At 42.1% G+C, this 27,034-nt stretch overlaps 2 protein-coding genes and 3 non-coding genes across 5 annotated transcripts; 2 read left to right on the forward strand and 3 right to left on the reverse strand.

Moving 5' to 3' along the window:
• Positions 1-1,681: 1,681 nt before the first annotated feature.
• On the reverse strand, positions 1,682-3,127 carry mustn1b (musculoskeletal, embryonic nuclear protein 1b). Its single transcript, NM_001141319.2, is given in 3 exon segments — positions 1,682-2,136; positions 2,692-2,815; positions 3,043-3,127. Coding segments are annotated over 3 exon segments (240 nt in total). The 5' UTR covers positions 3,052-3,127; the 3' UTR covers positions 1,682-2,029.
• Positions 3,128-4,421: 1,294 nt separating this feature from the next.
• On the forward strand, positions 4,422-4,493 carry trnae-cuc (transfer RNA glutamic acid (anticodon CUC)). The gene has a single exon. It is a non-coding gene; the product is annotated as a tRNA-Glu (tRNA).
• Positions 4,494-4,573: 80 nt separating this feature from the next.
• LOC106582935 (store-operated calcium entry regulator STIMATE) lies at positions 4,574-26,958 on the reverse strand. The gene is made up of 8 exons (XM_014166573.2): positions 25,739-26,958; positions 23,922-23,970; positions 23,618-23,713; positions 20,355-20,476; positions 19,746-19,858; positions 19,514-19,591; positions 19,133-19,282; positions 4,574-9,216 (listed from the first exon to the last, which is right to left on the reverse strand). Exons 1-8 carry the CDS (start codon positions 25,950-25,952, stop codon positions 9,103-9,105), a joined length of 936 nt encoding a protein of 311 aa, XP_014022048.1. The 5' UTR covers positions 25,953-26,958; the 3' UTR covers positions 4,574-9,102.
• trnae-cuc (transfer RNA glutamic acid (anticodon CUC)) lies at positions 9,543-9,614 on the forward strand. The gene has a single exon. It is a non-coding gene; the product is annotated as a tRNA-Glu (tRNA).
• trnae-cuc (transfer RNA glutamic acid (anticodon CUC)) lies at positions 10,312-10,383 on the reverse strand. Its single transcript has one exon. It is a non-coding gene; the product is annotated as a tRNA-Glu (tRNA).
• Positions 26,959-27,034: the final 76 nt, after the last annotated feature.

The raw sequence follows: 27,034 nt of genomic DNA on the forward strand, positions 1-27,034 counted from the left end.
TGGAGGAAAAAGGGGGAGGCTTGCAAGCCAAAGAACACCATCCCAAACATGAAGCACAGGGGTGGCAGCATCGTGTTGCGAGGGTGCTTTGCTGCAGGAGGGACTAGTGCACTTCATAAAATAGATGGCATCATGAGGCAGGAAAAGTACGAGGATATATTGAAGCAACATCAAGACATCAGTCAGGAAGTTAAAGCTTGGTTGCAAATGGGTCTTCCAAATGGACAATGACCCCAAGCATACTTCCAAAATTGTGGCAAAATGGCTTAAGGACAACAAAGTGAAGGTATATTTTCTTTGACTTGCGGCAACTCTCAGTGGTTCTAAATCAAATAGTTGTTTAAAGTCAAAAATTAAACTTGGCTGACCACGCTGTAGGTCATGTCTGTTACTGTACATGCAATATGCTTTGTGGACTTCACAGGACAGAGGTTGCTGTGTGGTTTTATTCTGCCACCGTCTTCTTATCTCTGCCTTTAGGCCTATATATATCACGGTCACAAAGCATATGAATTAACAGGTTAGAGAGCAAACAATGCAATTATCACAACACAGTTGTAATATGGCTATCGATAAAATTGTATTAAGTCATAAAAGTTTCAAATGCATCCTTTCATTACTAATTACTTTGTGTGATATTGCATTTCAATACTATAATTTTTTTAACTCACATTTGATTAATAAAATATTTAAAAATCAGTCATCTGCCCCAAATATGTTTCAGGAGAATGAAGGGATGATGGCAATTGCTGGAGGGAACCTAATTTGATTGGTCCTTAACTTACGGCTCAAACATTTCATGATAAATGGAGTTAGCCCTGAGTTAGGCTGCTCCGGGGCAGGTTTGACAACCCTAATTTTACATGACTTTGTCCATGTGTTTAAGATGCTAATCTTGTAGTAACAACATTGTAGTGTAGTAATGCTGTGACATTGCAAAAAAATATAACACTCCAAACAATGGGATACAGAACCAATAAGTAGGGAAGTCATTCATTTATTTATAAAAACATAAAGACAAATATTTCAGCATTTACTATTTGAGAGCAACTTCATAGTAAGGTCAACCTGAACATGAAAAAAAATAAAAAATAAAATTAGCTTATTTCCTAATTAAACTTTCATAACTAAGCAAAAATATTTACCATATTTTCGCTACACCCGCAATAACATCTGCTAAATATGTGACCAATAAAATTCTATTTGAATGTGTGTATTTTTAACTAAAGACTACATTTGGCCTTTATATTTGCCAAATTTAATGTTACTACAAAGTAGGATACAAAGTCTCAAAATAAGTATTTTCAGTCAACCATATTTCATAGCTTTTGGCAATGGCTCACAGAACTTGTGGTACTCACATTTGTCCCTCTTTTTCTGACCAAGTCGGAAGGTTAATGAAAAAAAATGCGTCCTTTGAATGCTACAGTCTAGTGAAGATAGAATGCTGATTTGGACAGGCAGTGTCACATCTGTAATGTTTTTGAGGAAAGGTTGTTATTGTGGACATGTTTTGAGTATGATTGTATGCAAACTTTTTGTGCAAAGCTAACTCCATCAAGGGCTTATGTGATGTATAATTGGTTTCCTTTCTCTCTATCAGTACTCGTTCTAAGTGTAACGAATGTGACCGTTACGGATGCGTCATAACATGATCAATGACTCACTAGTCAGCATCGCTGCATAACGCAATCATGATAACACTTTAATTTCTACCTGATAAGTCAATTCTGTGAGACATTTTGTTTCTCATTTTGTGTGCAAATGTCACATCCATAACACTGGAATTGCCCTTGAAATTCTCAATCATAAACAGTCATCATACAGTATGAACAAACCCTACTATGAACAACCTGCTCAAAATGAGATGGGCCTATTTCCGTGCTGAAAATGGAAAAACAGGTATCAAACCATTCAATAACAGCAAGGTTTGGCTTCTTCATTGCCATTTGTCCATTGATGCGTCTGTCCCGTCTCTCCTCTAGACTCTAGCGCAGTGATGATAGCCAACACTCCACACTGGACGGCTCTACTTGCCAAAGATGCTGGCTCCTGGGGCTTTAGGCTTCTCCAGTACCGTCTCTCCTCCAGACTTCACCCCACTGAACACTGAGGGAGCCACCTTTCCCATACGCTCTGTGGATGGACAGAGACAAGGCTCTAAGCAAAGATAGCGTGCCAAGCACTACCACAGAAACATGACGCAATACACACACACACTGACAAATCTATATAGTGAAATGTGCCTATAATCTTTAGAAGAAGTGCTGTAGTTGTTGTATTTTATCCTCCTTATCTTGCCACCAACTATATATACTCTGTCTTACAGACTGACTATCCAAGATTCAGTCTCTATAGAAGGAGTGGAAACTTTGTCACTACCTCAATCCGAGCTGGGCTCGGGCCAAATACATGCCATAGTTCAGAGATAACATTCTAAAAAGTATAACCGAGCTCACGTGTCACTTGACTAACTTTACTCCCCCTGATATGTTCCCTACACTAGCGTCTACAACTGATCAATATCAAAAAGGGTGTATGCAGTCAGTTGCCTTTCATATGAAAGTGATTAATTACTTATATTTGACACACACAAGTAGAAAAAAATGTTAGGCAAGCGACAGTACTATAGATAGTGCCAGTGTGTAATGTTCCGATGACACACTGTGGATTGGTAAAGGTCCTACTCACCACACTCTACCATGACCTCATAAGTCTTACTCTTGGGCTCGCCCTTTAGCCCCAGTTTGCTGCGGGCTCCTTTCAAGTCCTCCTCCTTCATCACAGGACGCTTCTTCTTCTTCACCTCAACGGGCTATGGAGGGCAGGAGAGAGAATGGAGGTTAGAAGACAGGGCAAAATCTCACACCTTTCCCTGATCCTACAACACTCCCTCTGATTTGTCTCAATCTTTCTATTATAAAGTAAACATTGTGGAATCCTTAACATAGGAAATAATATGGAAATGTAGCCATCATCAAAAACAGTGACAATAGTTGATACAGTAGGTCAGTACAGTAGGATACAGGGAAGTTGGCTTACCTGAGACATGGTGTGCGGGTTGTGTCAATCTCAGAGTTCTGGTCAGTGGAGCTGTGTGCTCACGTTGGTGTGTCTGGACTGCTCCTCTCTGTCCAGTCCATTATATTTATACCCCCAGATCCTCAGGGGGCTATTCTCTCTTATTGACCCTGGGAGTGAGTCAGTGGACCCCACCCTCTTTCTATCCCTCTCTCGCTCTATGACCATTATCAGGGTGTATTATTAGGCCTGACGTGAGTGATTGTGCAGCTGGAACGGGTCTTCCTTCGTTTACAATGTGGTTACAGCGAACAGCTGAGGGAACGAGACAACAAATAGCCCTTTCCCCACAACATTCTGCTAGGAGTGATTCCAAGGAACAGAAATAACTCTGGGAAGCCACGCTAGTCCCTAGTGGTCAGGATTCAGCACTCTCTCCACTGTGGCCTGGGTTTGATTCCCAGTCAGGGAATGTCCTTTTGGGCCTCATTGAATGCACTTCAGCTCAACTGGCAGAACATTAGATACATTCAACATGACGTAAAGTAACTACTAACCCCATAACAGGCCTACACACAGCTGCACAATAAAAAATAAAAAACATGGTTTTATTGTCACATACACCAGACTGGTGCAGTAAAATGTGTTTTACAGGGTTAGTCATAGTAGGGCACCCCTGGAGCAAATTAGGGTTAAGTGCCTTGCTCAATGGCACGTCGGCATATTTTTCACTCATTGTCTGCTCAACTATTCAAACCAGCGACCTTTCGGTTACTCTCTAACAGCTAGTTTACAGGCAGAGTTCTTTTTCCATCACATTAAACCTGAGGTCAAAAGTACTTTTCTGAATGGATTACCTAAAGGTGTAGAGATTTTGCAGACAACACTTGGTCATACAATTTCGACTCGACTCCGAGAGGGGGCAAGACCATACATTTTACAGGGAGACTAGTGAGTCAACCTTTCTGTTAGGGAGATAAGCCAACGCTTGCCTGTCAGCATGTGTCTGTGTACAGTCAATAAATGGCAAGCAAGTCAGGACAGGAGGCAAAAAGTGTTTGAGAGCCAGGCTTGTGTGTCAATAATAGTTTGAGTCATTTTGAATGCTTGAAAGGTCTGTGTAGTGAGGGGTCTATTTGTGGGTACTGAGACATTACTCTCAGAGTCAGTCTACTCTATGGGAAGAAATAGATCCTCACTCAGTGCTGTACGTTTCACTGCACCTGTTACTGTTTACTGAGGGCCCATTCTGTCACTGTGAAAATGTGTACCCTATTGGCAGTCTAGAGTATTACGAAGACCTATGATCTCAGAGACTCCTTCCCGTATCTTATAACTCATTGTCCACCCCCTCCATTCCAAGAGATGTATTACTACAAATCATTCTATGCTCTGGCAGCTCCCTGGTGGTCTAGTGGTTAGGATTCGGCGCTCTCACCGCCGCGGCCCGGGTTCGATTCCCGGTCAGGGAACACACGTTTTTAAACCCTGCTACAACCCTACTAAATTGGCAAAACAGAAAGCACTCTCTGTTCAAAGACAAAATCTGTTATTTCAGTGTTTTACAAACTTTATTGTAAAATCATTTAATGGTAATATAAGTCCATCATTTGCCAGTCATTTTAGTTTTTACAATAAAATCCCTCCGTTGAACTAAGGACAACATGCACCACCGTTTACCTAACCCCAGTCAGTTATTCCTTTGCATCAGCCAGCAACATCCTACTCAAACCGTTCATCATCACCACATTTACTGCATCCCCACTCCTTACTTGACAAAGTCAAGACCAGAAAAATGCAAGTCCGATTCAAGACCATGAATGTTGTCAAATCACCATGATAAGAGTTGAAAATGTCCATTATTTCTGTGTTCATATTTCAGAACAACATATGGATACTTTAGATATTCAGAATAGTGAATAAATGCTGCTGAGGAAAATAAATTATATTATTTTAAATGATGTTCTGATTTAATCATCAGTTTTTGACAGATGGAAAGGGTTAACAGTTTGCAGCAGCCTCAGCAGGTGTTATCGTAGAGGATGTTGTTGCTCATTTGTTAGCTTCTCCCTTTTCAACAATAACTTTGAAAAATAAGTTTCAAATGATCATCTGGAACAGTTTTCTATTGCAGCGTGCTTGTTGTTAGCCATCAATCAATCAAATGTATTTATAAAGCCCTTTTTACATCAGTCGATGTCACAAAGTGCTGTACAGAAACCCAGCCTAAAACCCCAAACACCAAGTAATGCAGATGTAGAAGCATGGAAATAACTTTTGTGTGGAACATTGTTGCATTTAAAGTGGAACTGACCGCATTTTCTCAACATGAAATCTTAAAATCTTTTCATATACACCCCCAGGAAGAATATGACACTTAAAAATATATATATATTCTGACAAGTGACAAATTAGATATGGTCATTTTCATGGTTTCCTAAATTCTTAGAATGTTTTGGAATGATGTATTCTAAGGCATTTGTGAAAATTATATAGCAATACAGAGTGGGAAAGCGGTCGAGCGTTTGGACAATTAATACACCGCAGTACAGAAAAACGAATAAAAACATTGGTCCTGTCCAGGACCGGAGTCGACACAGACCGGTGCGCTATAGCTAATCAGAGCTACAGTAGACCTTCATACAAACAAGCCATTTGAAACACGGGCCTGCCATCATTCCCTTTGAACTGGACTGTGTGTTTACAGGCAGTTGCAACAGCGCGACTTTAAATCATTATAACGCATTCGCCAAAAAAACAAAAGAAATACACCTGACTGGATTTCAGCAAAAATGTAAACACCACGGGAGTCCTCTTACATTTGGGAACTTTACAGTCCTATTGATCAAACAACCATGAAAAAAGGTAGGCTCTTCCTCAGTTATGCACATTAACAACTAATGCTAGCCAGAGCAAGATTAGCTAAAATTTAACAAATTAACATCAGATAAATCCTCTTAACTTTCAGCTAGTTAGCTGTCAAAATTGCACTGATAAACGATGGGGAATTGTAGCCTCCGCGCCCTCCTGCAGCTTGCACGCCAATGCATGCTTGTCCAAACCAAGCTAACTGGCTAAAGTTTGCTTGCTAGCTAGCTACTTCTAGACAAATGAGAGAACACCTCAATGACCATTTTACTCCCCGTAGCAGACCTGGTTACATGTTATCTATAGCGTTCTTGACTAACTTACTTTTTTTGCCTACTTTTTTTACTGACAAGGACATATTCAGCAGGTGTTGTGCGTTTGTAAGCGATCTGGCACACTCAGACAAGAGTGCTCTGAAATCGGAGGAGATAGCCAGAGGGAAGTTGAACGCAAGATATATGCTTACTGTATAACAGTCAATCAAGTTCTTGCTAGCTAACCAAATGACACCTGCATCTCTAGCTGTCTATGAGGATAAAAAGTCAGTCAGTCTCTCCTCCAATGGCATGACATCCTTCTTGCTAGCTAGCTAATGTTAGGCTGTGTTTTTAACTTGCTACATAAATAGATACGCTAGCCTATTAGCCACGTTATGACTAACTTGATCATTGCCCTTGCTAGTTTAATTGTATTGACATTCACAGCTTTTAGTTACATTCGTCTGTTTTTGTCCAGAATATTAAGTCATTGAAACTGAAACAGTGCATCCTAAATGGAGGCAGCAATCAATGTACCAGGCCAGCTGTGATTTACAACCTGATAGTAATATTTTTTGGACTACTCAACAAATGTATTGGTGAATTATAGTAATCATGCATTGAACTGCATCCATCTATTCTGTCAACAACGCCTTAGTGTACGTCATGGAAAGTTGAGTCAAATAAAAATAGGTTCTAAAACCTCTTATAAAGTTGGTTTTGTAGCATGAACTGGGAATTAGATATTTTTGACTGATATGATTGTCCGTTTTCTATCTGCAAAGTAGTTCAAATGCTGTCAGTTCCACTTTAAACTTTAGGTCACTGGTTACTCTGTGTGCTAAACGTGAAATGTTCTTTACAAATGGGAAGTAATAGCTGTACATTTCGATTGGGAAATGCTTAATGGTTGCGTTTTTGTATTCTTATTATTGGGACCTACAGGCTTATTATGTCCGAGTTTATGGACTGCTTCTCCTTTAACATGCTGTGTGTGACTGCTGTCTTTCCATCGGCCCTATGCAGTGGTGTAGTGATGCCTGGAGAAGTGGGTATACTTTTATTTAGCAATTTTTGCAAATTTATTCAGAATAAAAACTGAAATACCTTATATATAAATATATTTTAGAATAAGGCTGTAACGTAACAAAGGGGTCTGAATACACTGTATATTTGGCCTGGCGAAGTGGTTTTATGTACTGACTGAATTGAAGTTGATAATTATGTTTTTTTTTTTTTTTACTCTGCTGGTATCGGGAAGAAATTACGAGTCGAGAAATTACGAGTTCTAGACCGAGTCAAGACAGAGTACAAATGTATCCGACAGCAAAACGAGACACTCAACATGTGGTCTCGGGACCAGTCTCGAGTACCACAACACAAACATACCCGCACTGCTCTCTCCACTGTACTGTAGGTTGTACACCGGTCCAAAAGTCACTCCCAGTCTAGAGGTCTGTGCTTCTGTCAAGTTCAACATCTGAGCCAAACCAACTGAATGCTACTGCAAGTCTGAAGATCTGAGGCACAAGATGAACACCCACAAACACAGTAAATTCACACAGGCACATTGTCGAAAACAAAGAATGAACAAAACAAATACAAAACAAACAAAGAACATCCTTAGACCAGTGATGTGGGCAAGAGCAGAGAGTTTGAACGTTGGCTGTGAGGACACACCCTCAGGTCCCATATCTACTCCGTCTCTGAATTAAGAACACATGGTGTAAGTTCAGTGTCATGGTTTTAGCCAAAATAACTTAGTGTAAAAAAATACAATTAAAATAAACAGGACACACCAAAGACAAGGAATAAATAGGTAACAGAAGAGATCCTAGTTAAGTCATACACACAGGGAGAGAAGGGCCCGATCCAGGCCTGCAGACCTAAAGCCTGGCTGTACCGTCACTGGGATAAGGGTCTCAGTCCCTTAGGTTAAGGTTGGGTGGTGCATGGTTGAGAGACACACAGCCAAGCTGCACTGTCCTGACCCGTCTTCCCTCTGCAGTCATTATATAGGCTTAGAGGAGTTAGAAACATGTGTTGTAGTTATTATAAAACACTGCATGTTTACAGAGCAAAGCCTCCATAGGAGCATCATCCTAAACTTCCCACATTCCCGCACATGCATGAATGGGAAGTGCACACAGACAGACACACACACCTCCACCAACTCTTATAACAGGCCATTGCAGTCAGCCTAGCTGAGGAAGAGAAACATTTTATATACAGAATCTAAATGAATACAATCACTTTTAGATTCGGAAGATAAGTATCAAATGTATTAAAATGTTAAAATGACAGAGGTTTGCTTGAAGGTAGGAGAAAAGGCAGAGTGCAATCCCAGGTGCCTGTTCTCTCCCGCTACATCCAACAGGGGTCACCTGTTAAACCACAGAAAAAGTAACAACCATTCACAGCTTAACCTGATGCAGTTAATATTATCCTGGGCCTCTTATGAGTCCGTGTGGAACCACAGTGAAGGGGTGCTAGCAATTATACTGCGTCACCCACTCAACCAGACCCAAACGTTCCTGTAATACACCAGTGTTAACGGTTTTCCACCATCATAACAATTCATTTCTTCAATGAGTGTCACCACCATAAGTGATAGATCTATGGTGAAATCTCAGATAGACGTGGTTAGCTGCAGCAAAACACTTCCCCAAGTGTTTCTATTCCCAGTGTAGAGGCTGCAGGAGTCCCATGTGAATGTGTAGTAAAGGCAGTCCAATAGTCTCCATGATCTGCAGTCCTCCATGATCCCACCTCCCTACAGAGGCACCCTACTCACAAAGAGACCAATGCTAGCCTGCTGTTAGAGGAATCTAGACGACATGTTCCCAGGAGGCTCCAGTCAGGGCAGCGGGGCCTGGAGAGGGAGAGAGTGGGGACGTGAAGTGAGGCGAGTGGACACAGGAGTGGGTTAGACCAAGTCAGCCTGGGTAGGCCCAGGTTAAACAGGGATCCCCATACGGTGCTTCTTTTTCTTGACCGTCTTGAGGCCGGTGAGCCGGCGCACATCCTCCTCCTCCGAGTCGTCCATCTCATCGTCAGCCGAGAACAGGATCTGAGAGAGAGAGATTGGAAATGAGACCAAAGGAAGTCACACTGCCTGGATGGATGATATTCAAAGAACACCGAGATATGGGTCAAATGAGTTGAATCCCAGAGTTTAAATGCTCACAGCCGGCAGCAAATCTCCCATGTCAGAAGAAATGCATCATTCTTCATTCAGCCTCAGAGGGTTGGAAAGATGGGGGTAGGGGCTGATTGCTTAGGGTAAAAAAAAAAAGTGCTCACCCTGGTGGCAGTCTGGTATATTACATCCCTTTGGGAGAGGCGCCTCCCTTTTGTCACACATTCCATCTGACAAATTCAGGCTCCACACAGAGCTCCCTGGTGGTCTAGTGGTTAGGATTCGGCGCTCTCACCGCCGCGGCCCGGGTTCGATTCCCGGTCAGGGAACACACGTTTTATTCTTTCCAAGAATGCCCGACAACCGTAGCCCAGTCACCACGATTATTTTTTATTTACACTTGAGTATTTCTCCTTTTACCCGTTCATTCAGATCTTAAAATACACATGCATTCAGACCTCTTGACTTTTTCCACTTTGTTACATTACAGCCTTATTCTAAAATGTATTAAAATTGTTTTTTTCCCCTCGTCAAACTACACACAATACCCCAAAATGAAAGTGAAAACAGGTTTAGAAATTGTTGCAAATGTCTTAAAAATAAAACCCGAAGTACCTTATTTACATAAGTATCCAGACCCTTTGCTATGAGACTGGAAATTGAGCTCGGGTGCATCCTGTTTCCATTGATCATCCTTGAGATGTTTCTACAACATGGAGTCCACCTGTGGTAAATTCTATAGATCGAACATGATTTGGAAAGGCACACACACCTGTCTATATAAGGGCATTGTGTGTAGATTGATGAGGGAAACATCTATGTAATCCATTGTAGAATAAGGCTGTAACATAACAAAATATGGAAAAAGTCAAGGGGTCTGAATACATTCTGTATGCACGTGTATTTCAAGATCTGAATGAACAGGTAAAAGGAGAAGTACTCCAGAGTGTAAATTAAAAAAAATGGTTGTGCTGACTGGGCTACCGTTGACGGGCATTCTTGAAAAATAAAATAAAAAAAAGGTTGTTCCCTGACCGGGAATCGAACCCGGGCCGCGGCGGTGAGAGCGCCGAATCCTAACCACTAGACCACCAGGGAGGTGTGAAAGTGGAAGGAACAAATGTCACTGGAAAATTTGATACAGGGGAGAAGTCAAAGTATCTGGGTGTAGTATAGAGGGTTGCCATCGGGGTTGTTTACAGCGTAAACCAATATGTCAGCATCTGTAACTTCAACAACTAGGTCCAACTCATCACTATAAAACAAGCCTGCTATTTGCCACCTTCTATAAGATCACTGCCCTTAATCTCTATGTAGACAGACTGTTCATTTTGTTTTAGCTTGAGGCAGATTACTAAAGCTATATATGCTCTGAGTACACCAGTACAGGAAGGTTCATTTAATTGTGGGTTTGGACCCCACTGGTGGAGGAAGTGCGCAACACGGTGGCAGTCTGCTACACTACATCCAGATGTCAATGAGAAACTACTCCCATCACACATGCCACGGCCAGTCATGTGTAGTGCCACAAAGTCTGTGTGACGGTAATTCCATAGGACATGCATTCCTAATATTAGATACAGCTCCCTGGTGGTCTAGAAGTAAGGATTCGACGCCCTCACCGCTATTATATACACACACACACACTACATTCAATTTATTTAGCACATGCTATTATCCAGAGCGACTTTAGTCACTCAACAATGTCAATAGTGCTAATAGAGCTGGGTGATATGAACAAAAAGTAATATCAATTGACCCATTTTTCTTGATAACAATAAATACAACTAATATACACATAAATAGATACATAGTACCAGCCAAAAGTTTGGACACCTACTCATTCAAGGGTTATTTATTTATTTTTTACTATTTTCTACATTGTAGAATAATAGAAGACATCCGAACTATGAAATAACACATATTGAATTATGTAGTAACCAAGAAGTGTTAAACAAATCAAAACATATATATAGCCAACCTTTGCATTCTCTCATCCAGCTCAAGAGGTAGTCATCCAGAATACATTTAAAATGAACAGGTGTCCCTTGTTAAAATTTGTGGAATTCCTTTCCTTCTTTTGAGCCAATCAGTTGTGTTGTGACAAGGTAGGGGTGGTATAGAGAAGATAGCCCTATTTGGTAAAAGACCAAGTCCATATTATGGCAAGAACAGCTCCAATAAGAAAAGAGAAACGACAGTCCATCATTACTTTAAGACATGAAGTTCAGTCAATGCAGATAATTTCACTAACTTTTAAAGTTTATTCAAGTGAAGTCGCAAAAACCATGATGAAACTGGCTCTCATGATGAGGACCCCCACAGGAAAGCAAGACCCAGAGTTACCTCTGCTGCAGAGGATAAGTCCATTAGAGTTAACTGCACCTCAGATTGCAGCCCAAATAAATGCTTCAGAGTTCAAGTGACAACCACATCGCAACATCAACTGTTCAGAGAAGACTGCGTGAATCAGGCCTTCATGGTCTAATTGCTGCAAAGAAACCACTACTAAAGGACACAAATAAGAAGAGAATTACTTAGGCCAAGAAACACGAGCAATGGACATTAGACAGGTAGAAATCTGTCCTTTGGTCTGATGAGTCCATATTTGAGACTTTTTGCTTCCAACAGCCGTGTCTTTGTGAGACGCAGAGTAAGTGAACGGATGATCTTTGCATGTGTGGTTCCCACTGTGAAGCATGGAGGAGGAGGTGTGATGGTGCTATGCTGATTACACTGTCTGTGATTTATTTAGAATTCAAGGCACACTTAACCAGCATGGCTTCCACAGCATTAAGCAGCGATACACCATCCCATCTGGTATGCGCTTAGTGGGACTATCATTTTTCCCCCCAACAGGACAATGACCCAGAACACACCTCCAAGCTGTGTGAGGGCTATTTGACCAAGAAGGAGAGTGATGGAGTGCAGCATTAGATTACCTGGCCTCCACAATCATCTGACCTCAACCCAATTTAGATGGTTAGGGATGAGTTGGACCGCATAGTGAAGGAAAAGCAGTGCTCAGCACATGTGGGAACTCCAAGACTGTGGGAAAAGCATTCCAGGTGAAGCTGGTTGAGAGAATGCCAAGAGTGTGCAAAGCTGTCATCAAGGCAAAGGGTGACTACTTTGAAGAATCTCAAATATATTTCGATTTCTTTAACACTTTTTTGGTTACTACATGATTCCATCTGTGTTATTTCATAGTTTTCATGTCTTCACTATTATTCTAATGTAGAAAATAGTCAAAATAAAGAAAAACCCTTGAATGAGTAGGTGTCCAAACTTGACTAGTACTGTATAATTTTTTATATCTTAAGTGGTCCTAAAATTCTAAATCAAATAGTAATACCACGGATCATTTAGCTATCTAAAAACAATTCCATGTGTTAGCTTAGTAGAAGCCAGACTGAATAGTTAACCACATAGATACCTGGACTATGAGCTGCTGCTGCAGTTTACTATCGTTCACTTTATTCCTATTTATATGTACATATATCCCTCCATTACCTCAGCAGTGGTACCCCTTGTATAAATGAGTTAATTATTGTGTTTATTTAAATAGGCAAGTCAGTTAAGAACATATTCTTATTTACAATGACGGCCTACCAAAAAGGCAAAGAGAGAGACAACTACATAAAGAGAGACCTAGAGACCACTACATAAAGAGAGACCTAGAGACCACTACATAAAGAGAGACCTAGAGACCACTACATAAAGAGAGACCTAGAGACCACTACATAAAGAGAGACCTAGAGACAACTACATAAAGAAAGACCACTACATAAGAGACCTAGAGACCACTACATAAAGAGAGACCTAGAGACAACTACATAAAGAGAGACCTAGAGACCACTACATAAGAGACCTAGAGACCACTACATAAGAGACCTAGAGACCACTACATAAGAGACCTAGAGACCACTACATAAAGAGAGACCTAGAGACCACTACATAAAGAGACCTAGAGACCACTACATAAAGAGAGACCTAGAGACCACTACATAAAGAGAGACCTAGAGACCACTACATAAAGAGAGACCTAGAGACAACTACATAAAGAGAGACCTAGAGACAACTACATAAAGAGAGACCTAGAGACAACTACATAAAGAGAGACCTAGAGACAACTACATAAAGAGAGACCACTCTAAGAGAGACCACTACATAAAGAGAGACCACTACATAAAGAGAGACCACTACATAAAGAGAGACCACTACATAAAGAGAGACCACTACATAAAGAGAGACCTAGAGACCACTACATAAAGAGAGACCTAGAGACCACTACATAGAGAGACCTAGAGACCACTACATAGAGAGACCTAGAGACCACTACATAGAGAGACCTAGAGACCACTACATAAAGAGAGACCTAGAGACCACTACATAAAGAGAGACCTAGAGACCACTACATAAAGAGAGACCTAGAGACCACTACATAAAGAGAGACCTAGAGACCACTACATAAGAGACCTAGAGACCACTACATAAGAGACCTAGAGACCACTACATAAGAGACCTAGAGACCACTACATAAAGAGAGACCTAGAGACCACTACATAAAGAGAGACCTAGAGACCACTACATAAAGAGAGACCTAGAGACCACTACATAAGAGACCTAGAGACCACTACATAAGAGACCTAGAGACCACTACATAAGAGACCTAGAGACCACTACATAAAGAGAGACCTAGAGACCACTACATAAAGAGAGACCTAGAGACCACTACATAAAGAGAGACCTAGAGACCACTACATAAAGAGAGACCTAGAGACCACTACATAAAGAGAGACCTAGAGACAACTACATAAAGAGAGACCTAGAGACAACTACATAAAGAGAGACCTAGAGACAACTACATAAAGAGAGACCTAGAGACAACTACATAAAGAGAGACCTAGAGACAACTACATAAAGAGAGACCTAGAGACCACTACATAAAGAGAGACCTAGAGACCACTACATAAAGAGAGACCTAGAGACCACTACATAAAGAGAGACCTAGAGACCACTACATAAGAGACCTAGAGACCACTACATAAGAGACCTAGAGACCACTACATAAGAGACCTAGAGACCACTACATAAAGACCTAGAGACCACTACATAAAGAGAGACCTAGAGACCACTACATAAAGAGAGACCTAGAGACCACTACATAAAGAGAGACCTAGAGACCACTACATAAAGAGAGACCTAGAGACCACTACATAAAGAGAGACCTAGAGACCACTACATAAAGAGAGACCTAGAGACCACTACATAAAGAGAGACCTAGAGACCACTACATAAAGAGAGACCTAGAGACCACTACATAAGAGAGACCTAGAGACCACTACATAAAAGAGACCTAGAGACCACTACATAAAGAGAGACCTAGAGACCACTACATAAAGAGAGACCTAGAGACCACTACATAAAGAGAGACCTAGAGACCACTACATAAAGAGAGACCTAGAGACCACTACATAAAGAGAGACCTAGAGACCACTACATAAAGGAGACCTAGAGACCACTACATAAAGAGAGACCTAGAGACCACTACATAAAGAGAGACCTAGAGACCACTACATAAAGAGAGACCTAGAGACCACTACATAAAGAGAGACCTAGAGACAACTACATAAAGAGAGACCTAGAGACCACTACATAAAGAGAGACCTAGAGACCACTACATAAAGAGAGACCTAGAGACCACTACATAAAGAGAGACCTAGAGACCACTACATAAAGAGAGACCCTCCTAAGGAGACCACTACATAAAGAGAGACCACTACATAAAGACGAGACCACTACATAAAGAGAGACCACTAGAGACCACTACATAAGAGAGACCTAGAGACCACTACATAGAGAGACCTAGAGACCACTACATAAAGAGAGACCTAGAGACCACTACATAAAGAGAGACCTAGAGACCACTACATAAAGAGAGACCTAGAGACCACTACATAAAGAGAGACCTAGAGACCACTACATAAAGAGAGACCTAGAGACCACTACATAAAGAGAGACCTAGAGACCACTACATAAAGAGAGACCTAGAGACAACTACATAAAGAGAGACCACTACATAAGAGACCTAGAGACCACTACATAAGAGACCTAGAGACCACTACATAAAGAGAGACCTAGAGACCACTACATAAAGAGAGACCTAGAGACAACTACATAAAGAGAGACCTAGAGACAACTACATAAAGAGAGACCTAGAGACCACTACATAAAGAGAGACCTAGAGACCACTACATAAGAGACCTAGAGACCACTACATAAAGAGAGACCTAGAGACCACTACATAAAGAGAGACCACTACATAAAGAGAGACCACTACATAAAGAGAGACCTAGAGACCACTACATAGAGAGAGACCTAGAGACCACTACATAGAGAGACCTAGAGACCACTACATAGAGAGACCTAGAGACCACTACATAGAGAGACCTAGAGACCACTACATAAAGAGAGACCTAGAGACCACTACATAAAGAGAGACCTAGAGACCACTACATAAAGAGAGACCTAGAGACCACTACATAAAGAGAGACCTAGAGACCACTACATAAAGAGAGACCTAGAGACCACTACATAAAGAGAGACCTAGAGACCACTACATAAGAGACCTAGAGACCACTACATAAGAGACCTAGAGACCACTACATAAGAGACCTAGAGACCACTACATAAGAGACCTAGAGACCACTACATAAGAGACCTAGAGACCACTACATAAGAGACCTAGAGACCACTACATAAGAGACCTAGAGACCACTACATAAGAGACCTAGAGACCACTACATAGAGAGACCTAGAGACCACTACATAGAGAGACCTAGAGACCACTACATAGAGAGACCTAGAGACCACTACATAAAGAGAGACCACTACATAAAGAGAGACCACTACATAAAGAGAGACCACTACATAAAGAGAGACCTAGAGACCACTACATAGAGAGACCTAGAGACCACTACATAGAGAGACCTAGAGACCACTACATAGAGAGACCTAGAGACCACTACATAAAGAGAGACCTAGAGACCACTACATAAAGAGAGACCTAGAGACCACTACATAGAGAGACCTAGAGACCACTACATAAAGAGAGACCTAGAGACCACTACATAAAGAGAGACCTAGAGACCACTACATAAAGAGAGACCTAGAGACAACTACATAAAGAGAGACCTAGAGACCACTACATAAAGAGAGACCTAGAGACCACTACATAAAGAGAGACCTAGAGACCACTACATAAAGAGAGACCTAGAGACCACTACATAAAGAGAGACCTAGAGACCACTACATAAAGAGAGACCTAGAGACCACTACATAAAGAGAGACCACTACATAAAGAGAGACCACTACATAAAGAGAGACCACTACATAAAGAGAGACCACTACATAAAGAGAGACCACTACATAAAGAGAGACCACTACATAAAGAGAGACCACTACATAAAGAGAGACCACTACATAAAGAGAGACCACTACATAAAGAGAGACCACTACATAAAGAGAGACCACTACATAAAGAGAGACCACTACATAAAGAGAGACCACTACATAAAGAGAGACCTAGAGACCACTACATAAAGAGAGACCTAGAGACCACTACATAAAGAGAGACCTAGAGACCACTACATAAAGAGAGACCACTACATAAAGAGAGACCACTACATAAAGAGAGACCACTACATAAAGAGAGACCACTACATAAAGAGAGACCACTACATAAAGAGAGACCACTACATAAAGAGAGACCACTACATAAAGAGAGACCACTACATAAAGAGAGACCACTACATAAAGAGAGACCACTACATAAAGAGAGACCACTACATAAAGAGAGACCTAGAGACCACTACATAAAGAGAGACCTAGAGACCACTACATAAAGAGAGACCTAGAGACCACTACATAAAGAGAGACCTAGAGACCACTACATAAAGAGAGACCTAGAGACCACTACATAAAGAGAGACCTAGAGACCACTACATAAAGAGAGACCTAGAGACCACTACATAAAGAGAGACCTAGAGACCACTACATAAAGAGAGACCTAGAGACCACTACATAAAGAGAGACCTAGAGACAACTACATAAAGAGAGACCTAGAGACAACTACATAAAGAGAGACCTAGAGACAACTACATAAAGAGAGACCTAGAGACAACTACATAAAGAGAGACCTAGAGACCACTACATAAAGAGAGACCTAGAGACCACTACATAAAGAGAGACCTAGAGACCACTACATAAAGAGAGACCTAGAGACCACTACATAGAGACCTAGAGACCACTACATAGAGACCTAGAGACCACTACATAAAGAGAGACCTAGAGACCACTACATAAAGAGAGACCTAGAGACAACTACATAAAGAGAGACCTAGAGACAACTACATAAAGAGAGACCTAGAGACCACTACATAAAGAGAGACCTAGAGACAACTACATAGAGAAAGAGACAACTACATAGAGAAATAGAGACAACTACATAAAGAGAGACCTAGAGACAACTACATGTATTATTACGTGTTTGACTATTTTATTATTTCTAAATGTTGTTTCTCTCTGTATTGTTGGGAAAGGCCTGTAAGTAAGAATTCAATGTTAGTCCACACCTTTTGCAACTTTGAAATTGGCTACTAGTGGGAACTTACACAGAACTGTCAATAACATCTGATTGGCTTGAGGGTGGGGACTTATGGATATAACCAGATGAATTGGTTAAAACAGCAAAATTAGTTTAAGAAAAATATCTATATCCAAAGATAAAAGTGGGCTTAATAGGTCCACTTACCCTAACAGTAAGTGTTTCATTTGTTTTTCTTTTCCCCGTAATTACATTTTAAATTGTTCCTCAACAGTCGTATGCTTGTGCTTATCAGGATGTATCTCTCCCTTCACTCTGTGTGCAAAGGGGGGAGAGGGAGTGCGAACAGGAAACGAAAAACAGGGACAGGGTAGATACTTTCATTGCTGGAAGCAGGCAAATGCATATTAAATGTTAAACAAATAATTGTTTTGGAACCAAAAAATATGCAGGAAAGTTGTGTAGCCTAATCACCTAATATTACAGACGTAAGCAAATCTGCCTCAATAAGAGGGAATGTCGGTGTTGTAATTTTAGGCTCCCTTGCCTAGTTAAATACAGGGTTAAATAACAATACTCTAAGTGCTATGGATGAATCATGAGTTACCCTCTTGTTACTGAAGAAACCAATCGCCTAGGTTTCACAATAAACTCAACCTTTGATGCCAAAGCAACAACTCTGGACTCTAAAAAAAAAAACACTACTTATAACGGATGGACATTTTTTTAATATTTTTTTTTTTACAGTTTCTGATTCATAAGAATTCCCCCTGCTCGAGGCAGACTGTTAAATGACTTAATGTATGAATGTTTGTGAGTGTGGTGGTTGTCTCTGGTCTGTGGAGGAGATTACAGGCCTGTAAAGTGACTGACCATGGGCACCAGGTGGAATGATTTACAGCCCAGAGAGAGGCTCCTGCTGGTGCTGGGCAGGGTTTGTCTACACAGTGGAGTTCAGGGAGAATGTAGCTTAGCACAGTGGCTACGTCAGCCTGAGGCAATGGAGAAGAGCGAGAGGCCACACAGGGTTTGCAATGAGAGGGATTTGGGGGGTGAGGAGAGGTGGACGAGGCTCAGAATCAAATCACGGACTTTAGTCTATATTCCCCCTAAGGATTTTCCCGAGCTCTTTCCAAAGCCAGCTTGTGTGTGTAATGTATGTATGATTGTGTTTTCACCATTTTTTTGTCCATGACTTTATAAAATGGCCCTGTGTTAGTGGTGGGGTCCAGGTCTTACCTCAGACTCCGAGTCGTCGTGGGAGAGTGCCCGTCTGTAGCGCACCTTACGGTTGCCCCGCACATCCTCCCCCACCTCCCGCTCCTCCAGCTTGGCTTTTGTCCTCCCCTTCTTCATCAGGAAGTTATCTACCACCCAAAACATCAGGGCCTGAGGACAACATATGGTACACAGCCCATTGAGCAAGTACAACGCCAGACACACGTGACTGAGACAGTTTGATCACACACATCACAAGCCTAACTGACTAAAATCTGTCGACAAACATAACGTCAAATACACATAGTTGTAGCAAACAACAACCCATGAAGTAATACCATTACATATGATACTATGTTCTTCATAGAGCCCTGCCTCAGAGGCACTGCACACTTAACTTACATTAACGAAGAATGGGACGATGAGCATGACGATGGCCAGCTCCAACTGAGGATTGTTTATGGGGTTCAGGAGAGCCAGCTGTGATACACAGACACATGAATGAGCACAACAAACAAGACAGGAAATACAAACATTAACACAACTGAGTTAAAACGACAAAGTTTACAGTACTGTTTGAATTCATACACTTCCCACAGGGATAATATAACTCAACTGATGCCCCCTTACTCACCTTCTTCCACTGGGGGATGAGTAGGACCAGGATGATGAGGACCTTCTCAAACATCATGATGAGGATGTAGAGAGCACACTGGCCCGCCCACGCAGTGCACTGCACCGGCTCTCCTACACACACACACACACACACACACACACCGTGTCTTACTATACTTGTGAGGATTTTTTGGGAACATCAATTGAATCCCACTCCAAATCCTGTTTTCCCTAACCCAATTCTAACCAAAACCCCTAGGTCTAAAATAGTATTTTACAAGTGAGGGCCGGCAAAAATGTCCTCACTTCTCTGAATATTTGTTGAGTGGTTACATTTCTCCAGGCCCATCTCAGCCTTTTACCAAAACAGAAGTAGGGTGACTGCTTTGTAATTGTTTCAACTGCAGATTGTGCCTTTAAATCAAAGAACCAGGGAAAGTTTAATGTGGCATCCATAAACTGCCTGAGTTGAACAAGTTAACAGTGATCCACTGTTTGATCTGGATGACATTGCAGCACTGCAGTGCACGAGGTAGCCTCTGCCCCCTTCTGGACATCATGTGTACTACATGGTGAAAGGATCTCATCCACACCAACACACACACACACACACTCTCCTGATCCTCACCGTATTCTCCGAAGCGTAGAGCATCCCACTGCCTCCACTCTACAATGGCACTGACAGTCCTCACCCCGGCATAGATCAGCAGCATGCCCAGAGACGCATCCAGGAGGAAGTTTATAAGGTAACTGAGGAAGAGAGAGGAGACATTATCCACTTCAAGGTTGAGGTATTTTTATTTAACCAGGTAGGCCAGTTGTCATTTACAACTACGACCTGGCCAGGATAAAGCAAAGCAGTACGACAACAACAACAGCGTTACACGTGGGATAAACAGACATACAGTCAATAACAATAGAAAATCTGTATACAGTGTGTGCAAATGAGGTAAGGCAATAACTAGGCCATAGTGGCGAAGTAATTACAATTTAGCAATTAACACTGGAGTGAGATGTGCAGATGAGGATGTGCAAGTATAAATACTGGTGTGCAAAAGAGTAGAAAAAAAACAAAAATCAAGTATGGGGATGAGGTAGGTAGTTGGATGGGCTATTTACATACCGTAATTTCCGGACTATTAAGCGCACCTGAATATAAGCCGCACCCACTGAATTTTCAAAAAATTATTATTTTGAACATAAATAAGCCGCACATGTCTATATGCCGCAGGTGCCTACAGGTACATTGAAACAAATTAACTTTACACAGGCTTTAACGAAACACGGCTTGTAACAAAAAATAAAAAATTAGCAGTAAGCTTTAGTTGTCTTTTTGCACTGAGTCAATTCCTCACGCTGCTGTTTCCAACATCTTATCATCGACTCATTAAGACCAAGCTCCCGTGCAGCAGCTCTATTTCCTTTTCCAACAGCCAGATCAATCGCCTTCAACTTGATAGCTGAATCATATGCATTTCTCCGTGTCTTTGCCATGATGAGGGTGACAAAATGACTACCGTAATCAGAATGATGGGAAGTTTGAGAGCGCTCGATTTAATCTAAACAGTAAACAAAAAAGTTGTTTGACCTTAACTCGTTCGGCAATTTCATTGGTCTAATGAAAGCTTCATGCCGCCAAAAAACTGAGCACGTCACAGAATGTGTTTTTTTGAGAAAAAAAAATTGAAAGCAGGAAAAATCCATATACTAGCCGCGTCATTGTTTAAGCCGCAATGTTCAAAGCGTGGGAAAAGAGTTGCGGCTTACAGTCCGGAATTTACGGTATGTCTGTGTACAGCTGCAGCGGTCAGTAAGCTGCTCTGACAGCCGATGCTTGAAGTTAGTGAGGGAGATATGTCTCCAACTTCAGTGATTTTTGCAGTTCGTTCCAGTCATTGGCAGCAGAGAACTGGAAGGAAAGGCAGCCAAAGGAGGTGTTGGCTTTGGGGATGACCAGTGAAATATACCTGCTGGAGCATGTGCTACGGGTGGGTGTTGCTATGGTGACCAGTGATCTGAGATAAGGCGGAGCTTTACCTAGAAAAGATTTATCGATGACCTGGAGCCAGTGGGTTTGGCAACGAATATGTAGCGAGGACCAGCCAACGAGAGCATACAGGTCACAGTGGTGGGTAGTATATGGGGCTTTGGTGACAAAACGGATGGCACTGTGATAGACTGCATCCAATTTGCTGAGTAGTGTTGGAGGCTATTTTGAACATGACATCGCCGAAGTCAAGGATCGGCAGGATAGTCAGTTTTACGAGGGTATGTTTGGCAGCATGAGTGAAGGAGGCTTTGTTGCAAAATAGGAAGCCGATTATAGATTTAACTTTGTATTGGAGATGCTTAATGTGAGTCTGGAAGGAGAGTTTACAGTCTAGCCAGACACCTAGGTATTTATAGTTGTCCACATATTCTAAGTCAGAACCGACCAGAGTAGTGATGCTAGGCGGGCGGGTAGCGATCGGTTGAAGAGCATGCATTTAGTTTTACTAGCGTTTAAGAGCAGTTGGAGGCCACGGAAACAGTGTTGTATGGCATTGAAGCTTGTTTGGAGGTTTGTCAACACTGTGTCCAAAGGGCCAGATGTACACAGAATGGTGTTGTCTGCTTTGAGGTGGATCAAAGAATCACCCGCAGCAAGAGCGACATCATTGATATATCCAGAGAAAAGAGTCTGCCCGAGAATTGAGACTGCCAGAGGTCCAGACAACAGGCCCTCCGATTTGACACACTGAACTCTGAGAGGTAGTTAGTGAACCAGGCGAGGCAGTCATTAGAGAAACCAAGACTGTTGAGTCCGCCGATAAGAATACGGTGATTGACAGAGTCGAAAGCCTTGGCCCGGTCGATGAAGACGGCTGCACAGTACTGTCTTTTATCAATAGTAGTTATGATATCGTTTAGGACCTTGAGCCGACCTGAGGTGCACACATGACCAGCTCGGAAACCAGATTGCATAGCGGAGAAGGTACGGTGGGATTCGAGATGGTCGATGATCTGTTTGTTCACTTGGCTTTCAAAGACTTTAGAAAGGCAGGGCAGGATGGATATAGGTCTGTAACAGTTTAGATCTAGAGTGTCTCCCCCTTTGAAGAGGGGGATGACTGCGGCCGCTTTCCAATCTTTAGGAATCTTAGACGATACGAAAGAGAGGTTGAACAGACTAGTAATAGGGGTTGCGACAACGGCGGCAGATAATTTTAGGAAGAGAGGGTCCAGATTGTCTAGCCCAGCTGATTTGTAGGGATCCAGATTCTGCAGCTCTTTCAGGACATCAGCTGTCTGGATTTGGGTGAAGGAGAAACGGGGGGGGGGGGGGGCCTGTAGCTGCGGGGGGAGCAGAGCTGTTGGCCAGGCTTGGGGTAGCCAGATGGAAAGTGTGGCCAGCCATAGAGAAATGCTTATTGAAATTCTCGATTATCGTGGATTTATCAGTGGTGACAGTGTTTCCTAGCCTCAGTCCAGTGGGCAGCTGCTCTTATTCTCCATGGACTTTACAGTGTCCCAAAGATTTTTGGAGTTAGTGCTGCAGGATGCAAATTTCTGTTTGAAAAAGCTAGCCTTCGCTTTCCTAATTGCCTGTGTATATTGGTTCCTGACTTCCCCGAAAGGTTGCATATCGCGGGGACTATTCAAAGCTAGTGCAGTACGCCACAGGATGTTTTTGTGCTGGTCAAGGGCAGTCAAGTCTGGAGTGAACCAAGGGCTATATCTGTTCTTAGTTTGACATTTTTTTGAAAGGGGCATGCTTATTTAAGATGGTGAGGAAGGCATTTTTGAAGAAGAGGTAGACAATGTTATAAAGAGACTATCCTACATACAGTCATACGCACAGAGAGACAAACACAATCACTGACAGACACGTAGAAATATACAGACACTCACAGTGAGCAAGGGTCCTCCTCTGTGAGGTCAGACAGGTAGACATTAGCAAAGTGAATAAACAGCATCCCAATGGCTTGTTTGGAGGTGTCCAGGAACCTGGAAGAGTTGGCCAGGACAGGAGGATATTTTAAAAACTCTGAGTATTCAAGTTGTTTCAAAAGCTGAACATAACATTACAAACATGTACCAGTCTTGTGTTTATCTTAGATGCAATTCAGTATTCACATTGTAACTAGGTCATAAGCAATATTGAAGAGGATAAGCTTGAATACACTGGTTGGGAGTGAGATGGCTCCTGTCTTACCAGATCCTCCAGGGTCTTCTCTCATGCTTGGGCTCCCTGAAGCGCTTTACTGTGGACAGGAGACAGACAGAGTGTCACATATAGGACTGCTGCTCTCTTTCTCACACGGACACACACAATGGCGGTGGGATGATTCAGTACCTCTGTCTTTCTAATTATGTCAAGGAGCAGATTCAATCAGCCTATTCATGTAAATTAATTTAGGACTGCTCAAGTCTGAACTTAAATAGGCTTTTTCATCATCAAGTTTAGTATGATGGTCAACATATCAGCATGACATGTAAGGGGCCTTTTTCTATGAGTATTGGCCAGTGTGATGGGAAATGCAGTTCAGTGTTCCCTTTTAACTAGGCTACACCTGGCACCATAGCCTAACTAATAGACTTAAGACTGAAGCAAACAATGTTCATTAGGCTACATTCTCTTAAGTCAGTTATTGAGATGCCATGTTTACACAAGGTCAGACTATAGAGGAAGGGTGAATGGTAAAAGAGGAAGTGGCACACTACTGTACTAAAATTGTAGTCAAGCTTATGTTACTGTGCCTCATTATCAGCCAAATCTCACTTGGCCTGTGAGCAGAGGAAATACTTGGGTTGTTTCTTATGAGCTAAAAGAAATGTGCTTTAGCGCTGTAATCAAGAGGACCGGCTAGTGCTATTGAGTATGTTACACCAGGCATTGTAATATTACATATCACACTGTCCTAACCACGTGACTGGTATATCAGACACCTGAATCTTTCAGCATTATCACCTGGGTTACCAACCTGGCTATGGAAGAATGGGGATGAGATACTGTAGGTTGGGAGAATGTGTAACAAACACTGTTCCCTACAGACACAATAGCCTACATGAAAGAAACTGCCCGACCGCTACTCTGGGGGTTAGGCCCCTATGTGTACGAGAGGCACAAGCCACTGGGTTCTTTTAAAGTCTAGGCCTACACTTTAATTAATCCCTGTGTGTGTGTATTCTCTCAACATGACGTAATGGCTGACAAATAAAGCTCTGGCTGTTCCCAACAATAGTAATCTTGTTTCCATGCCCCCCCCCTTCTCCTAACCTCCATTACACATGATTGATTGCTGGGTGAGAAGTGGTTCAATGCTTTATGACTCAACTGGTCACTAATCTACCGGACATACCCTAATCGTCAATTTGTGTTTCAGCCATGGTACCACTAGACAATCTCTTAGTGTGTGTTAAGTACTTTACTGTGTGCGTGCATGCGTGTGTGTAAAGTATGTGTCTATGTCACCTGTCAAAAGGGGAGCTCGTTTTCCTAGTGTGATGCCCAAACGAATGTTTACAGTGGCATTTTCATATGGTTATGCTGTAACTTTAGGCTCCCTCATACTACTCTGTTATGTGTTGAGTGTGTAACTACAGACATACCCTGCATGTAAGCTGTGGGCTGGGCTGTGTGACTGATGCAGGCTCAGGCCCAGTCAATTCCTGCTAAGAAAGCTGCATCAGGCATCATCGCTGCTCTGAGAGCTGAACATTCCTCACCTCTTGCTGTTGTGACTGAAGTTCCTCTTTACCAGGGCAACACTGACACTGAATCAAAGGGGAGGACAAACTACAAGGCCAAAAAGGAACACTAAGGGGATGAGCCAACATAGATGTCTGTTGTGTCCAAAGTAACTCTGTCCAATCCAGTTTTTGAGACACAGTGAATGCTATGACTGCCAGTGATTCTTGCCAATTAAAAACAAGTAGCCTAAGCAGGTTATCCAATTTCAACAATAAGCCTATACTGAACAAACAAGTCAAATTTCCAGTCAGGGTGTGCGTCTGGCTGGCTGTACTCACACATCAGCGTACTGAAGGCCACCATCGCTAGTAGGCCTTGCAGGAAGATGCCGAAAGAGTCCATCAAGGCACCGTTCTCGCAGCCACGGGTGTCCGCATCTGGCGTGGGACCGGCGGACACGGACGTATTGGAAGAGGACATAGCGGCCAGAGCAGCTCCCGGGGCAGCCACGTCCCCGGCTAGAGAAAGAAGACTCACCCCGCTAACCGCCATAGTTGACCAGATTAAAAAAAAAAAAAATGGGTTGTTGGGGCGATGGCATATAGGTAGATAGCCAAGCAATAACTTCAATTTAAATGTCTCATCCACATAGAATGGGTGTCTTCGTCATCCAGCTAGCAATTGATTAGCTAGTTATGCAGACAATATCGGTAAAAAAAAAAAGTGAACGATAACTAGCCACTAGTAATGGAATCTTCCCTTTTAACTGCGGATCCATATATTTTCGTTTCCTATGTAGCCAGTGTCAGCAAACAAATGCCATTGTTGATCATATTAATCCCGAATAGCCACAAAAGGACGAGATACATACCATGCGTCAGCATCTTATTTTATGACAAATGAAAACCAATCTTGGGTCCCTAACGTTAACTAGTTAGCTTAGCTAGATACACAGGCAAGCATGGACAAGGATATACCACACTTACATGCATGTAGCTACTCAATGTTTTACTAACGGAAACATTAGAAACATAGTTGCATTTAACATCAGTCGGGTAAAAGATGAGTCATCCCAAGGCATGTTCTTCATGTCCTTTTAACAGTGCGCGAGAGGGTTAACGTTAGCTAGCAAATGAAGCTAGCTGATTTCGGCTATTTCTGTACCACTTAACGTTAGCTAGCTATGCTATCAAGCTCCTTGAGTAAATACAACCGTGTTGCGCTAATATCGCGTCAGGTACAAACCACCAGTTATCATTTTAGCTAGCCTAACGTTACCCGGGTGAAACAGGTAGTTGCTAACGCCGGTAATTTAGCTAGGCTAGCTAAATTAGCTACATAGTCTGGTTCAGTCCAAGTAACGTTACTTGCAATTGATCCCTCCTGCATGTATGAAATGCATGATATTGATCTTTTCACGACTCCAGATGTTATTTCAAAAAGCTGTTTATCATAAAACATCAAATCTATGAATAAAGACCAGAGTATCCAGTCCATTCGTTGCATAGCTAGCTAATTGACCACTAGAATCTCACGCTACATCCCTTCTGAGTCTGTTCAGACTGCCCATTCATGTTGACAAGACGTAAAGGTTCATGTGCTCGACGTGACCCGATTAACGGCATCATGGGAAG

The sequence above is a fragment of the Salmo salar genome, chromosome ssa22 (assembly GCF_905237065.1).
Source record: "Salmo salar chromosome ssa22, Ssal_v3.1, whole genome shotgun sequence".
Taxonomy (NCBI): Eukaryota; Metazoa; Chordata; class Actinopteri; order Salmoniformes; family Salmonidae; genus Salmo; species Salmo salar.

What these genes read in the sequence shown, in the direction of transcription:
- LOC106582935 (XM_014166573.2), bottom strand. Translation starts at nt 25,952, where the DNA reads ATGGCGGTTAGCGGGGTGAGTCTTCTTTCTCTAGCCGGGGACGTGGCT. An exon ending in GAGGAGGACCCTTGCTCACT is followed by an intron (nt 20,477 to 23,617) that starts GTGAGTGTCTGT and finishes TCTCTTCCTCAG; the next exon opens with TTACCTTATAAACTTCCTCC. An exon ending in ACGACGACTCGGAGTCTGAG is followed by an intron (nt 9,217 to 19,132) that starts GTAAGACCTGGA and finishes TCTCTCTCTCAG; the next exon opens with ATCCTGTTCTCGGCTGACGA.